Genomic DNA, 15,067 nt, shown 5'->3' on the forward strand with positions numbered 1-15,067 from the left:
AATTAATTACCTTATAGGTTAAAAGGAGATCCACGGTAAAGTAATAAATTTTTATTTGTCGACATAAATAGCAGGACTTTATTTATAATTATCTAAAAGCAATGGTAGGCTTGGCCTAGATTATTTCCATTGTTCGTGTCGGACACGCCTGCTCTGTTAGATACTCTCGTATCATCATCATCATCCGCGCTATTAACTTGGAAAGCTACTTTCTCTGTTTCCTTGTAAACGAAGTCAGAGAGACGACTTTACAATTCGATCATCTAAACCATCTCTAGCGGTTGGATCTCCGATCATCAGATCGATCAATCAATAAGACCCTTCTCCAAATCACAACGAAGGAGGAAGAAGAAGAAGAATAAAGATGAAGAGAGTCTTCGGCATTAAGAAAGACAAAGAACCCCCTCCTTCCGTTCAAGACGCCTCCGATCGGGTCCACACTCTCTCTCTATATATACACACACACACTCATATTCACTTATTGTTTCTATTGTTACTGCAATTGAATTGGTGAAATTTTTTATGTGTTCAAATTAGGGTTCGTATATGATACTCATATGGGTGTTTCTTAACGATTGGCATATCTTATGATTTTTTGTGTTCTAGAGCCCAATATTGGAGATTAAGGTCATGCATATGTATATAATCTTTGACGTGTAGATGAGCAGAGAAAGTTGTGCATTTTTGTTAAGAGGCATAAATTTGATATTTTTCGATGTGAAGTTGCTTCTGGGTATATGCTTGTTGTTGAGACTGTCTTGCTTGTCAAATACAACAATCTATGATTTTGTAGTTTGTACATGTTTTCTCAGGTGTATAAATGGGTACCTGCATCTACATTGATCGGGGCATTGCTGGTTTGGAAACCCAATATATGTTTTTTTGTGTTATGCACAATGTTAATTTTGACAAAGTATATGGTTGTTGACTTGGTGCTAAATTGTTGCAAATATTGAATAATTTGATATATGTTTAAATCTTTGAGAGATAAAGCTAACCATTGTCCTTGAATAATTTGATAAACTTGAGTCTTGACTAGCGAAAAATCTAAGATTGAAGACTAACTTCACATGTAAGGATAGCTTAATCGTGAAATGTATTGTTTCTCTGTTAGTGCATGTCAGACATGTTGAGATGACGTCGAGTCCTTGTCTCCAACAATCGTGCCGATGCTTATTGGGTGTTATGCCTTTTCTTAAAAACCTTTCTATGTAGTTAATATTGCTAACTGTTATCTTCTATGATTTGTTTGAATATGTAGACATACTTTAGCGAGATAAATGTATATGTTTGTTTGTGTTCTATTTTGATTTTTAGGGACTGCCAATGTTGAGATCTGGTGTCCACATTGAAACATGGTATTTCTGTCTGTGTCAAATTTTAGCTTTTATGTGGGAGTTTTTACTTTTTAATTGCAATAGTCTTCAAAGGGCTGTTAAATGTATAATTCTTGAATCATATGGCTAGCTCTCTCTATTATTAAGAAAATGTGTATAATAAAGTAGAAAAATGCAATTGTCTTGAAATCAAATTTAAAAACTACATCATTTTTCTTATTCCTTCTAAAAATGAAGTGGAAGTATAAAACCTATCATGGGGAGAAGAGGAATAATGAGGCATAGAGTTCCCAAATAAGAGTATGATGGAACCCTACTCTTGGATGAAAAGTTCATCTATGAGTTGCCTACATTAGATACTGGTTGAAGAAATTGACCTAGAATGATGGAAGGTCCATCTCCTTTTATAATGACAAAGCGCAATGGCCAAGAAGATGTGTTTGGAACATTGCACCAATAATTTGATTCAAATGTTGCGTTTCCTCAGACCCCCTAACACCGCCATTAGTTTTACTCTTGATCTTCCTACCATATGGTCCAGCCACAACAAAAAATGATATATATATTTTGAATAAACTCAATATTGCCATGTACCTTCAGTTTTCCAGGTACTTTTTTTTTGATGACAATAAAAATCATCGTCTCCTAACCCCATCCTCCCTTTAGACGTCCAACTAAAGAGTTCCCAAATAAGAGTATGAAGGAACCCTACTCTTGGATGAAAAGTTCATCTATGAGTTGCCTACATTAGATACTGGTTGAAGAAATTGACCCAGAATGATGGAAGGTCCATCTCCTTTTATAATGACAAAGCGCAATGGCCAAGAAAATGTGTTTGGAACATTGCACCAATAATTTGATTCAAATGTTGCGTTTCCTTGGACCCCCTAACACCGCCATTAGTTTTACTCTTGATCTTCCTACCATATGGTCCAGGCACAACAAAAAATGATATATATATTTTGAATAAACTTAATATTGCCACGTACCTTCAGTTTTCCAGGTACTTTTTTTTGATAACAATAAAAATCATCGTCTCCTAACCCCATCCTCCCTTTAGACGTCCAACTAGCACTTTAGTGCCCCCCCCCCCCCCGCGGGGCGGCGGTTGCATTTCCTTGGACCCCCTAACACCGCCATTAGTTTTACTCTTGATCTTCTTACCATATGGTCCAGGCACAACAAAAAATGATATATTTTTTTTGAATAAACTCAATATTGCCACTTACCTTCGGTTTTCCAGGTACTTTTTATTGATAACAATAAAAATCGTCTCCTAACCCCATCCTCCCTTTAGATGTCCAACTAACACTTTAGCCTCTATTCTCAAGAAACTTAACCTGATCCTCCCTTTGAACCCTCCCTTTTAACACATTATTACAATGACTTTGGATTTCGAGGTATTATTAATCAATCTGTGCCATGAATATTTCATATCAAGAAATGAAGCTTTTTTTAATTAAGCCTAACCTTAAGAGCTGTACTACTTATAAAAAAAAAAGAGCTGTACTAAAGGACTGATTTTTTGGTTGGACAATCCATATTAGTTGTGTTGTAAGAGAATTGTTCCTATAATCTATAAACCTTGGTAACCGTGTGGAGTGACTATGGACCACTTTGATTTTCACCTTTTCAGCTTCCTATGCATGAAAAATCTTGGAGAAGACAGGAAGAATTTTCTTTGCTTGTTTGTTTTTTTTTGAAAAGGAATATCCTTCCTCGGCTGCAATATCTGCACATAAATTTTCTTCACTTTTCAAATTGTAAGTCTGCTTTCTTCTAACAGTAGTTGGAAAAGATCTTCTCTTTTACCCTTTGTTTAGGGATTGTTTTTAAATAATAATATTATAATTGCTTATAATATTGTTTTCCCTTTTGAAATTTCGTTTACTGTATTCATGTCACTCGAAGCAGTTTTTGAATGACATTTTCACTCTGTTTATGTTCCTTTGTGATTTAATTATTTCTTGCCTTTGTAATCCCATGGCTTATCACTCTGAACTCTGAAGAAATGTCTAAATTATGTTCTTATTTTATTTATTTATTCAGATAAACAAAAGAGGTGAAACAGTGGATGAGAAGATAAAAAGGCTTGATGGTGAACTTGCTAGATATAAAGAACAGATCAAAAAGACACGACCAGGTCCTGCTCAAGAAGCTGTCAAAGCTAGAGCTATGAGGGTTCTCAAGCAAAAAAGAATGTAGGTCATCTTCTTTATGTTTCCTATAGATGTACTAACAGATTCACGGTATGCCAACTGTGTACTTTAGGTTTGTTGAAATTCGCATGCAATGAGAGATACTTAATAATGTGCTTTTAATATTCAAAAAGAAAGAGGGTAATGTGGGAAAACTGGAAAAGTGCAAAGAAACACTCTTTGACAAATTAAAATTGATGTAGGACAGCAATGAAGAGGGTTTTGAGGTTGATTATTGTTATTGTGGCTAAAGGTTTGAAAATTACACAATTTAGGGTTGTAACGATGTAAGATGAGAAAGTGTTTGGGTTCAATCATGCATGGAAAGATGAAGGTTAAGGACTGTGAGCAACAGGGTTACCTCGCATTCCTTTTGTGTGCTAAGGTTGAATGATTGGGTAAAGGTTGATCATGTCAAGCAGGATTTAGGGAATAGAATATGGTAAAAATTAACAAGGCGTGGTTGTATATTTTAAAGGTTTATGAGTTGCAAAAATTGAAAAGCTAAAAAAAAAAAAAAAAAAAAAAAAAAGAGTATTAGTAGAAGAACATCCTAGTAATCATTAGGCATGGCATCATACTCTGATTGTTAGAATTGCGTCACAGAATCCAAAAAAAAAAACACAACTGCTTTAAAGTTCCTGAAAGTTTTTCTTCATTTTTGAGGTGTTACATAGAAATGTATAAACTTCTAGCTATCTAGGTACTTCTAATTCTAATGACAGTTGGACTTCAGCTTTATATTTTAAAGACTCTGGAAACTTTGACCAGAAAAACCAATTTTAGAACTACTAAAACAATTGCTTGTAATGATCAAACACCATAACCTGAAAAAAGAATCATTCATCACCATTACAGCTTGTGTTGAGAAAATTTAGAAATGAAAAAAACTGCCATTGGCTCCTAAAGTTGAAGAAAACTGTCATCGACTCCTAAAGTAGAATTAAAAGTAAACAATCAATCAACATGGTATCCTGAAAGAAATGTAAAAAGGGACTTAAGTATTAATAAAACTTGATTAGGCAGGATCCAAGGTCCCACGCCTTGAAATGAACCATCTGCAAGGTTTTCTTCTCTAAATTTGTTCTTTCTTTGCGCCTGTTTTGGACTGTTTACAGAGAATAGTAATTTGCATTGGATATCGGTAATTGGAGAGAATTCTGTAAAAGAAAATGAAATAGAGTTTCCAGTTTTTTATTTGAGCTTCTTTGATTGGAAGATTTTGATTCTCTTGAAGTGGTCTTCAGAAAAATTGTGTGATAAGTATTAAGAAAATCACTTTATTTAAAGTTTTCAAAACAAATCAAATATTGCACACACACTGTATGCAAATTACTTTGTACAACATGGTGTATTATGCATTTCAAATAAGACATGTATTGGTGATACGTACTGTGTCAGGCAAAACATTTCGTCTTGTATGTATCATAAGCAATGAATACGGCTGAGATTTTTCAATCATATTTCGTGAAATTCAATTTTGGAAGTATTTAAGTTAATCTAATGACCTTTCACTTCTTCAAAATAATATTATAAATTGATTCTGAACCTTAATTACTTAATGAACTTTTTCATGTTTACCTCATGTAACTTCATGCTATATGAACCTGCAAGATATAACCATGTGGAACCAATATTGTCATTAGGGTTGAATATTGATAGAATTTTATTATTTGGACCATCTGGTTACATTAGGGTTGAATTCACTTTGTTGGAATTACTAAAATGAGTTCTTATATTTCCTTGTACAGCTTAATCTATAAAGCTTTGGTCAATTGGTATGCGTGCGCGCGCTTGCGCATACGCATTCATGCATGCACATTTGTTTCTTGTATTTGTCCGTCACATATATGCAACCCCATTTTCACTTCTGTACAGGTATGAAGGACAACGTGATATGCTTTACAATCAGACTTTCAACCTAGATCAAGTTTCATTTGCTGCCGAGGGAATTAAAGATGCTCAGCAAACAGTATGTTCTGGGTAGCTTTTAAATGTGTTTTCTTTTTTAACTATTACTTTCTTGAATAGTTACTTTATAACCTCTTTGGATTCCTCCAAGTTTTTGGCTTCTACAACCAAGAAATGTTAGGCTATCATGATAGTTGTGTAAGTGGAAAATTCTGCAATACGGTTACCTCATTAGTCATTACTTTCTTGTTCTTGGAATCTAGGTTGTGCGAGGGCAGGGATGGGCTTTTGACATGCTTGAGTAAAAATGTGTGACCATAATCTGATCTGATACTCTTGAAATTCAGGATGCAGGTGTAACAATTGTGGGCTTATCAGTAATCAGTGAAGGCATAAATAAGCTTGATCTAATGATTTCAATCATCCTTCCATTTTTTGTTCCTAGAGGGGCTAGACAAAAACTTTCCAGCCCTTAATTTATAATGGGACTCTCTTCAACATGGGCCCAGATGATTATGCTCTCCTGATAAATTTTAGTGTGGACGATTCAAATGAGACTCACATTGGCTAGAATGAGTATGATTAGTTTGGGGCTACAAGATATTCATCCTAAAATCTAAATTAGTTGTTTTCTTTGGTAGTGCCCCATGGGTAAAGAGTTTAATGCATGTGAGGTGGAGCATATTCTGTAACCTGCTGCCTATCTCATGAGAATTAGGGGACAACCCATTGGTCATGGGGGAGGGATTTCTCCCTCCCCCGAAACGCATGGTTCATCCATATTGTAGATATTCTCATACTCCATGTTATATTCAGTTTATAAGTAGACAAGTGTCCTTGAGACACTTTTTGGGAATCAAATAAATAAATAAATTATTTAATTTCTTCACCAACTTTGTTGCTTTCTTTCCAGATGTCAGCTCTAAAATCAGCAAACAAAGAGTTGAAAGGGATGATGAAGACTGTGAAGATTGAAGACGTTGATGTTTGTATTTTTTGACTGCTCTTTCCATTCCATTGTGACTTCCGTTGGAAATTTTCTAATGCTGGGTAGTTGATTCTATTTATCTGTAGAACTTGCAAGACGAGATGATGGACCTAATGGACGTGAGCAATGAAATTCAAGAGTCTCTTGGTAGAAGCTACAGTGTTCCTGATGACATTGATGAGGAAGACCTCATGGGCGGTAAGTGAAAATGTGATATATTATTAATAGTTTTTTAAAATAACATGTTTCATATGTAAACATAGATGTTGAAGAGAAAGATATATGATGGAGATTGTTACGAAAAGAAAAAGTAGTAGTTCTAATTAATCTTAGTGCTTCATGCTTTTCGTGGGAAGCAAAGGCTTAAATTTATTTTTTGTGCACCCTTATGTTACATGAACTTAGTTACGTGTAACGTTTACGGGTTATGTGTGTTGGATTTTTCCTGGATTCCAAATCTCAGGATAAGGGGATTCAACTTGTAATGTGTTCAAAAGTTATGTACAGGTAGTTAGACAAGTGCTACACACAGAGACGGAACTAGGTGGGGCATAGTGGGAGCAGTCACACCTACTCAATTTTTTTAATTTTAATTATATATATACTGGTCATTCCAAAATTGGACTTTTCAAAATTCTGACAAACCCTTTTATTCTTTATTGTAAACAACCCTTTCTTTTTCTCTATTTTCTCTCGTTTTTAACAAACCCCTCCTCTAGGCTCTAACTCTCTCCCTTGTTACTATGAATTGTCTCTCAACTTGTAGAAGTCCTCTCCAATTGTTCATCGATCTCTCCTTGGCTTTCTCAATCTCTCCCGAAGGAAGAAAAACAAAGAGAAAAAATTGAAGGGTTCAAGTCTCTTTTGGGGCACTAGTGAGTGTGCGTGTGTGCGTCTTACCTGCCAGCTGCCACTACCAAAAAGAAAAACTAGAAACCTTATTTTTTATATAATCTTGTTTTTGTCTATGAAATAGCAAGTATTAAGCTAAAATAGTACCAATCAATATTTAAGTTTTTGCATTCATCATTTTTGGTTCAGAAGTCTTTATCTTATTATTGTCCAAAACTAGAATTAATTCCTTGCCTTATCACTGATTGCACATTAAAATACCTTATATGCCTATAATAGTTTATGGATTTATGCAAATTAGAATTTAAATTAAATGTCATGTGGTAATGAAAAGGGTTGCCATCTATCTCTTGTGAGAAGCAGATGACTTCTCTGCTATCAAATTTGAGTATTTACTTCTTTTTCCATCAGAATTGAGGTGTCTGTTTTGGGTTTTATTGGCACATACTCTCTACCCAATATCCAGCGTCTTATCTTGTCGACACAGATAGCTTGATGGGAATGGGAGTGTAACACAGTTATACATGTATATATTATATATATTACAAAAGAGATATATACAATTATATATATATATATATATATATATATATATATGTATGTATGTATGTATGTATGTATGTATAAGGTCTCCTTAACTAGTTGTGAGAGGGGGTAGCCATTTATGATATTAGTTATATACATGAGAAAAAGAGCTACATATGCCATATAAGTTCTCTTTGAAAGCATAGAAGTTCGTTAGCAAAAGTGTCCACAATAAAATAAGGTTCCTTGCCACAGAATGTTAATGTTGGGTTTTGTGTATGCTGTTTCCTCATCCTTCCTGCTTTTGTGATGCAGAGCTTGATGCTTTAGAAGCAGATATGGGAATGGAGACTGAAGGTGATGGGGTGCCTTCATATCTTCAACCTGACAAGGAATCTGACCTGGAATCAGAACTCAACTTGCCCTCGGCACCAACAGGCCATGCAGCAGTTCCACCTGGCAGAGCCAATACCCAGGTAATTTTTTTTTTTTGATATACGAAGATGTTTATTCAATTGCTACGAGTGCACGAAAATGGAAATAATGATTCTTTAAGACCTGCAAGTTTTGGCCGTTTCCATCAAACTATGTTACTTGGACTCCTGTACTTGTATTGGGTATGCATACTTACGTGTCTAAATATCAGACTAAGTCCAAAATCGTAGGGGTAGGGGACATATTCGGCTTGAAATGCATCCAAAACTTGGATACAAATATGTAAACACATCTTGCACACTTAAAAAACAATATATGTTACATAAAAGTATTACACAGGAAAAATATGCTCAATGGTAATCCAAAATCAAATAGAATATGGTGAAAAAAAGAGAGATTCCATCTATCTCAGAAACAGGTAACACTTCTTTGTTATCACATTTGAGTTTTTCTTCCTATTGGAAGATCTAGTTGTCTGATTTGTGTGCGTGCCGGACTCATCCATACCCACAGCGTGTCGTGTTGACACAGGTACGTCTGGGTAACACACCCGTCTAAACTGAATCTGCAGGTCATTGTTACATAATGCATTCATCTCATCAACTTTTTGGGGTTCAAAGGTTGTTTCCACAATAATATATAGTCTAATGAGCAATGGAACGTGTATTTTTACATATCTATCTCCCGTGGAGTCGTGCATTTACTGTATCTTTATGTAATTTACATTTGCCAATCTGATGACAGGCTGAGGATGAAATGGGTTTACCTGCTGTTCCTCATGCATCCATTCGCGGCTAGAGGGGGAGTTGGCTGAAGTATTATTTGCAGTCTCTTGTCAGTTTGTTCATTGTTTAGGATGATTGATCATGTTGCGGGTAAGCCGTTGTAAACATAGTGTGCAGAATTTTTAACCACAATTACTATACTGATTGTATGAATATGGGAGGGTGGTTAATTCCTTTCAAATAATTCGAGTTATATTTCATGAAAGCACAGCTGTGGGCCTTGTAGATTGTTAATAGTTCTTTATGAAGATTTATTGAATTTTCACCTTCCAAAAAAAATTTATTGAATTTTGGTGTTCACCTGATGTTTGTGATGGAGTTGCTTGATTCCCAAGATGCAGGCCCATTTTACCAATCAAGTCCAACCCGGATGAGGTTGGACAATTAATTCTTGTTTTTTGGATTAGGGGTTTGATGCGAGAATATGTCAAATATTAAGCTAAGTTTTGAGCTGCCCAAAATAGACAACCATCCAAGACTTTTTACAACAGTGGTAATCCTAGATTATTTTGGAGAAAAAAAAAGGTGTTTTAGGTCAATTTTAAGAGAATAGCTTAATGACAAAATTCTTTTGTTGCTCCAGTTTGAATGCAACCACATATTACCTCTAGGTAATTTCTCGATAATTGCTTGATACATTTAAGACATGGCTTAATGCTGAATATGATTTAAAGTTTAAGGCGGAAAGTATAAAAATATTATTTTAATATTTAATAGTTCCTCAAATTTTTTAAGTCACAGTTTTTAAAACGGAAACTTATTTTGAAACCGAGGGAAGATTATTTTGAAACCGAGGGAAGAAACTAACTTCAAATTATGAGTATTACAAATTTAGAAAAACTAGAACTTCAAATTATTGGTTGATTTGAATGGGTATATCGGTAATTGGAGTCCTCGGGTTTGCCAAGAAAAAAACCAAAAAAGAAAAGGTAGGAAGGTGGAGAAAAACTAGGACACCGTGCCAGAGGTAACTTTTAAAAAATTAATTGAAACTTGAATATTATTAACTCTTTAACTAATTTTTATATTCCTAGTGGGGAACATACTGGTACACAGCTACGTTGATATTGCACGTATCGTGTCCATTATTAACATCGATTATTTATTCGTCTGCGCCTAGTGTGGGTCCATTATTAGCATCAATTATTCGTGTCCATTATTAGCATCAATTATTTATTCGTCTGCGCCTAGTGTGGGTCCATTATTAGCATCAATTATTCGTCTGCAGAATTCATTTCCTAACGTTTGAATATTTTGTCAAAATAAAGCATCAATTATTCGTCTGCAGAATTCATTTCCTAACGTTTGAATATTTTGTCAACATAAATAAAAAGAAAGAAAGAAAAAGAGTATATTGTCAAAATCAAAGTGGTTCCCTAACTAATGAGCCATATTAAATGTTCATGTTTAAAAATTGGAGTTTGTAAAAGGATATGTAATTAATATATATATATATTTTTAAATTACTAATTAATTCTTTTTAATTTAAATATGCATAGTTATCAAGTTTAAAATTGTTTTGAAAATATAAAAGAAAATGATGTAAAAATAAGATTTATTTACTTTTGACTTTTCAGAGTGGACAAATAATTTGGGACAATTAAAAATGAGATAATGGACTACTAATATGAGATAAGGTAGTTTTATCATCGATTATGTGAGAAAATAATAATAGATATCCATATTTAAAAATTAGAGATTTTATGGGAACATGCAATTAATTGAGTAAATAGATAAGGCTTATTTGTTTCGACTTTCCAAACTCACAACTAATTTTGGATATCTAAAAATGAGATGACGGAAACTAATATGAAACAGAGATAGTAATGGAGTAAATAGATATTCAGTCAAAGATAGGTTTGTTACTCTATTTCAACTTTTTACTACCCTTCCCCGAGATATAAATGGACTCACTCAACCACGTGATATAGAAGACTACCCTTGTTGATGTTTTTAGCTAGCTTTGGTCATCACCACCTTAAACTCTTAGCTAAATTACTACTACTAATTCATGGAAACCACAAAGTCACTGCTCATGCACTCTTCTGTTTCACTAAAGCCTTTACTTGCTCAGCTTCCTAAGGAAAGCTTCTGGGAAGGCTTGGATCTCTACCAATGGGAAGGTTTTTGGTACGTACCCCGGCACCTTGAAGCTGCAAAAACCGTTCAATCACACTTTGAAGCACGCGACGACGATGTCATATTGGCATCCCCTATGAAAACAGGCACAAATTGGCTCAAAGCTCTTTGTTTCTGCATCATGAAACGTGCTAAAAGTGACGACGACGACGACGACGACAACGAGGAGCCTCTTGTGGACGAACACCCCTTTTCCTACGTACGAACCTTAGAAATCCAAGTCTACACAACAAACGCACCACCTGATCTCTCAGGTATGTCATCTCCTAGACTCTTTCACACTCACTTGCCTTACAACGCGTTACCGGATTCAATCAAGAATTCCAAGTGCAAGATTGTTTACATAACCCGGAACCCCAAGGACACTTTGGTGTCAACATGGCATTTTTTCAACAGTCTCAGGACAGCTGAACAAGGGCCGTATCCGTTCGACAAGGCATTCGATAGCTTCTGTAACGGGGTTCACCTTTTCGGGCCCTTCTTTGAGCATGGGTTACAGTACTGGAAGGAGAGCTCGAAGATGGCTCACAAGATACTATTCTTGAAGTATGAAGATCTTAAAAGAGACCCCAAAGGACAGTTGAAAAGGCTAGCCTCATTTCTTGGGAGGCCTTTTGTGAATGAAGAAGCGATTGATAAGGTGTTGTGGACATGTAGCTTGGAGAGGCTTAAGAACATGGAGGTGAACAAGAATGGAGTGAGTCCATGGACGGGGTTGCCTAAGAGTTCTTTTTTTAGGCTTGGTGTTGTTGGGGATTGGAAGAACAACTTCACTCCTAAGATGAAAGATCAACTTGATCATATTACTTCAATGAAATTGGAAGGATCTGGCCTTGAATTTGAGACATAATTACGTTTTCGATCAATAATAATGTGGAGCTTCTTCAGTCACCTAACGGACATTAGTCTAGATGGTACAAAATCGATTGTTCAAGTCATGTTAGGGGTAAAGGATCCATAAGTGCATGTGTACTTGTGTTTTACAGTTTCCTTGTTTGAATAATGGCTTGTGCCTTGTTTTTACAGTTTCCTTTGTTTGAATAAATTTATTTACCGAAAATAATAATAATAATAGTAGTACCATGGTTGTGTATAGTTTATTCATGAATAATGCTTAGTTACTTACTTGTAAGTAGAGCTATTCACCCTTATTTGGTCCAATAATAAAATAACACATCACATTTAATAATAAAATAATTCACACCTAAAAACACAACATACGTTTATTTAATGGTTGATTTGAAAAAGTAGGGAAATGTGTACTCACTGATGAATAGCTAAGTATTCTCATTTATTTAATTGCTTAATTGTTGATAAATGGCCAACTCCAATATGAAACTGATAGTCATCAATGAAAAACATCCCCAATATTATATGTATAATAACCGTAGAATTAAAGCATTATTAATCCTGCTATATTGAGAACCCAATGTTGGGGAATTTTGTATATTTCATTCATATACAATTAAGTATATACAAATATATCTCATTCAATAAATTCACATGTTCAAAAAAATAAATCTTATAATATAAATTCAAAACATAACAGTAACAAAAAATACAATACTTAAAATAAATAAATTTCATCATAAGGGGTTGGCTTAGTTAGAAAAGACCTGACCCCGATATCTCATGAAATATCAAATATCATGATCGATTCTTCCTAAATACAAATAGTTTCTAAAGGGTCATGTTCGCAACGAATATCATTTTTTCAATTATGAGTGAAAGAATTGCAATGAATATTATATACTCAATTTCAAAACATAAATTTGACATTGATACTGGTAAACTATACTTGAACATAATAACAATATGATTACAATAATATGAATAAAAATAAAGTTAAATTTGATAAAGTAAGAAAATTAGCCTTTGTGATTCAGAGACATATTAAGTTCTGTACTAAAGTTGAAATTTCTTCCACATTATAGACCTTAGGAAGATGTTCCACGTCTCATTGTCAATGAACACATGGTAATATTAGTGAAATTTATGCGGAAGAAATAAGAGATATGTAAAGACAAGTGTTTCTTTTTACTCATGACAAATGAAATATGACCATATATTTAATTAGGGGTGGTAATTTGTGTTCGTGGGTCGTAATCGTGCCGTGTCAATTTAAGGGTATTATATTAAACAGTTCAATCTGAACATGACCCGTTTAATAATCGTGTCAGAAACTCTCAATACTAACCCGACCTATTTATTAAACAAGTTACACATGTAATCCGTTTAATGACCTATTTACTAAAAAAAAAAAAAATTTAAATTATTAATACTACTCAATAAAATAATAAATACTAAAAAAAATATAAGTTTTAATCAACCAAATTACTAAATAGTTTCTAATTTAAGAAGATTAAATTATAAGATACAAGTTTATATATTAATTTTAGAACTTAAATAATTTTTTTTAACGACATATATAGTTAAACGTGTATAGACGGGTTGATCCCCTCAACCCAAACACGAGATGATTAATCAAACGAATTAATTGTGTTGACTTGTTTATGATCCAAACTCGTTTAAAATTAACCCAAACTCATGTTTCAATTATGTTGACGAGTCGTGTCAACTTTTGCCAATCCCAAAATTTAATGCTTTATTTATAACTTTTTGGCCAAATAATGATACGAATTAACACAATAATAAATTATAATAAATCACAATAAATAAAGGTTTTATTAAAGAAAATTCAACCCCATTAAATTAAGAATAAAAAATATTCTGATGTATCAATCTAATATTAATATTGTTGCTTGTGGCATATTAGAATAATGGAAGTTACACTTGAACGTGTAAGGTGCTGTGATGTTTATCAAATACTACTTCAGTTCTATATTAAAAATTTTATGAGTGCCTCCCCAAAGTGGGCTTTAAATATGAAACCGGGGGAGTACTTAATAACATTGCTTTGATGTACTTGAAAATTTCAGAGGAATGTAATGGTTTATCCAATGGTAATTTCTCGTGTAAGAGGACAATAACTTTACGAAAAATTATTAAATGATTTTAGTTCATTAATAATTGATGAATTAGTTAAATATAAATTTTCAGATTAAAAAAATGGTCTCATAAGAGTGTGTTAATAAATTGCAGATTGAAAAAATAGTCCCATAAGAGTGTTAATAAATTACAAAGTTTTATAATCGGAGAATTTTTATTGAATTAGTCCACCAAATATTAAATAGATCAGGACCACCTAATAATTTCTTATAACTTTACGGTTCCTTTCCCCACATCTATTACAACACATTCAACCACAATTTTATTTATTTATTTTTTTTAATAATTATTGATGAGTAAAATCATGATCTCATGCACTCCAAAATTAAGTATTTTTTAACTGACCAAAACTCAATTAGTCAATTATACTTTATTACTTTATCAGACTTAATTATAATTAATAATATTAATTTTAATAATTAATTTACTATAATTAGCCAATACTTTTATTCAATCTATCTCAACCTTAATATCTTCTATCTTATTTGGAATCTCAATCACTATGCCGTATTCACACTATCACAGCTATCATCTTCACCACTACAGCCAAAGCACAATTACCATATTCATTCTCTAAAATAAAAGTGCTAAAAGAAGAGAGAGAAAAAGAGAGTGATCTGGAACTGATAGCCTTGAAGTCCTTAAAGTCCGATATTGATGACCGGGGGTAGAGAGAGAATGATAAGCCATTAGGAGCGGGGTAGAGAGAGAAAATGAGAAATGAATAATGAACAACAAAAATGAAAAATAAAATATGGGCCCATGTTGCTACAGCAGTCAGATTCGGCATTTATTGAGAATGCTGTTACAAACATATCAATAGCAACATATTTTTTAAATTGCTGTTAAAATTTTACCACCACAATACCACATCAATATTTTGTTGCA

General features: G+C 33.6%; 2 protein-coding genes across 2 annotated transcripts; both read left to right on the forward strand.

Moving 5' to 3' along the window:
• The first annotated feature begins 108 nt into the window (after positions 1-108).
• LOC132311792 (vacuolar protein sorting-associated protein 60.2-like) lies at positions 109-9,319 on the forward strand. The gene is made up of 7 exons (XM_059809894.1): positions 109-433; positions 3,387-3,538; positions 5,414-5,507; positions 6,360-6,431; positions 6,521-6,632; positions 8,127-8,287; positions 8,991-9,319. The coding sequence occupies exons 1-7, from the start codon at positions 365-367 to the stop codon at positions 9,042-9,044; spliced, it is 714 nt and encodes a 237-aa protein (XP_059665877.1). The 5' UTR covers positions 109-364; the 3' UTR covers positions 9,045-9,319.
• A 1,631-nt stretch (positions 9,320-10,950) lies between these two features.
• On the forward strand, positions 10,951-12,268 carry LOC132311793 (cytosolic sulfotransferase 5-like). The gene has a single exon (XM_059809895.1). The coding sequence runs from the start codon at positions 11,043-11,045 to the stop codon at positions 12,018-12,020; it is 978 nt and encodes a 325-aa protein (XP_059665878.1). The 5' UTR covers positions 10,951-11,042; the 3' UTR covers positions 12,021-12,268.
• Positions 12,269-15,067: the final 2,799 nt, after the last annotated feature.

This window comes from Cornus florida, unplaced genomic scaffold (assembly GCF_030987335.1).
Source record: "Cornus florida cultivar Cherokee Brave unplaced genomic scaffold, ASM3098733v1 CherokeeBrave_3.0.0_Hap2_Chr06, whole genome shotgun sequence".
In the NCBI taxonomy this organism is placed as follows: domain Eukaryota; kingdom Viridiplantae; phylum Streptophyta; class Magnoliopsida; order Cornales; family Cornaceae; genus Cornus; species Cornus florida.

Bases quoted from the DNA above. Each gene is read 5' to 3' on its own strand.
- LOC132311792 (XM_059809894.1), top strand. From the start codon at position 365: ATGAAGAGAGTCTTCGGCATTAAGAAAGACAAAGAACCCCCTCCTTCC. The intron at 3,539-5,413 runs GTAGGTCATCTT...ACTTCTGTACAG, and splicing joins GTTCTCAAGCAAAAAAGAAT to GTATGAAGGACAACGTGATA. The intron at 6,633-8,126 runs GTAAGTGAAAAT...TTTGTGATGCAG, and splicing joins TGAGGAAGACCTCATGGGCG to AGCTTGATGCTTTAGAAGCA.
- LOC132311793 (XM_059809895.1), top strand. From the start codon at position 11,043: ATGGAAACCACAAAGTCACTGCTCATGCACTCTTCTGTTTCACTAAAG.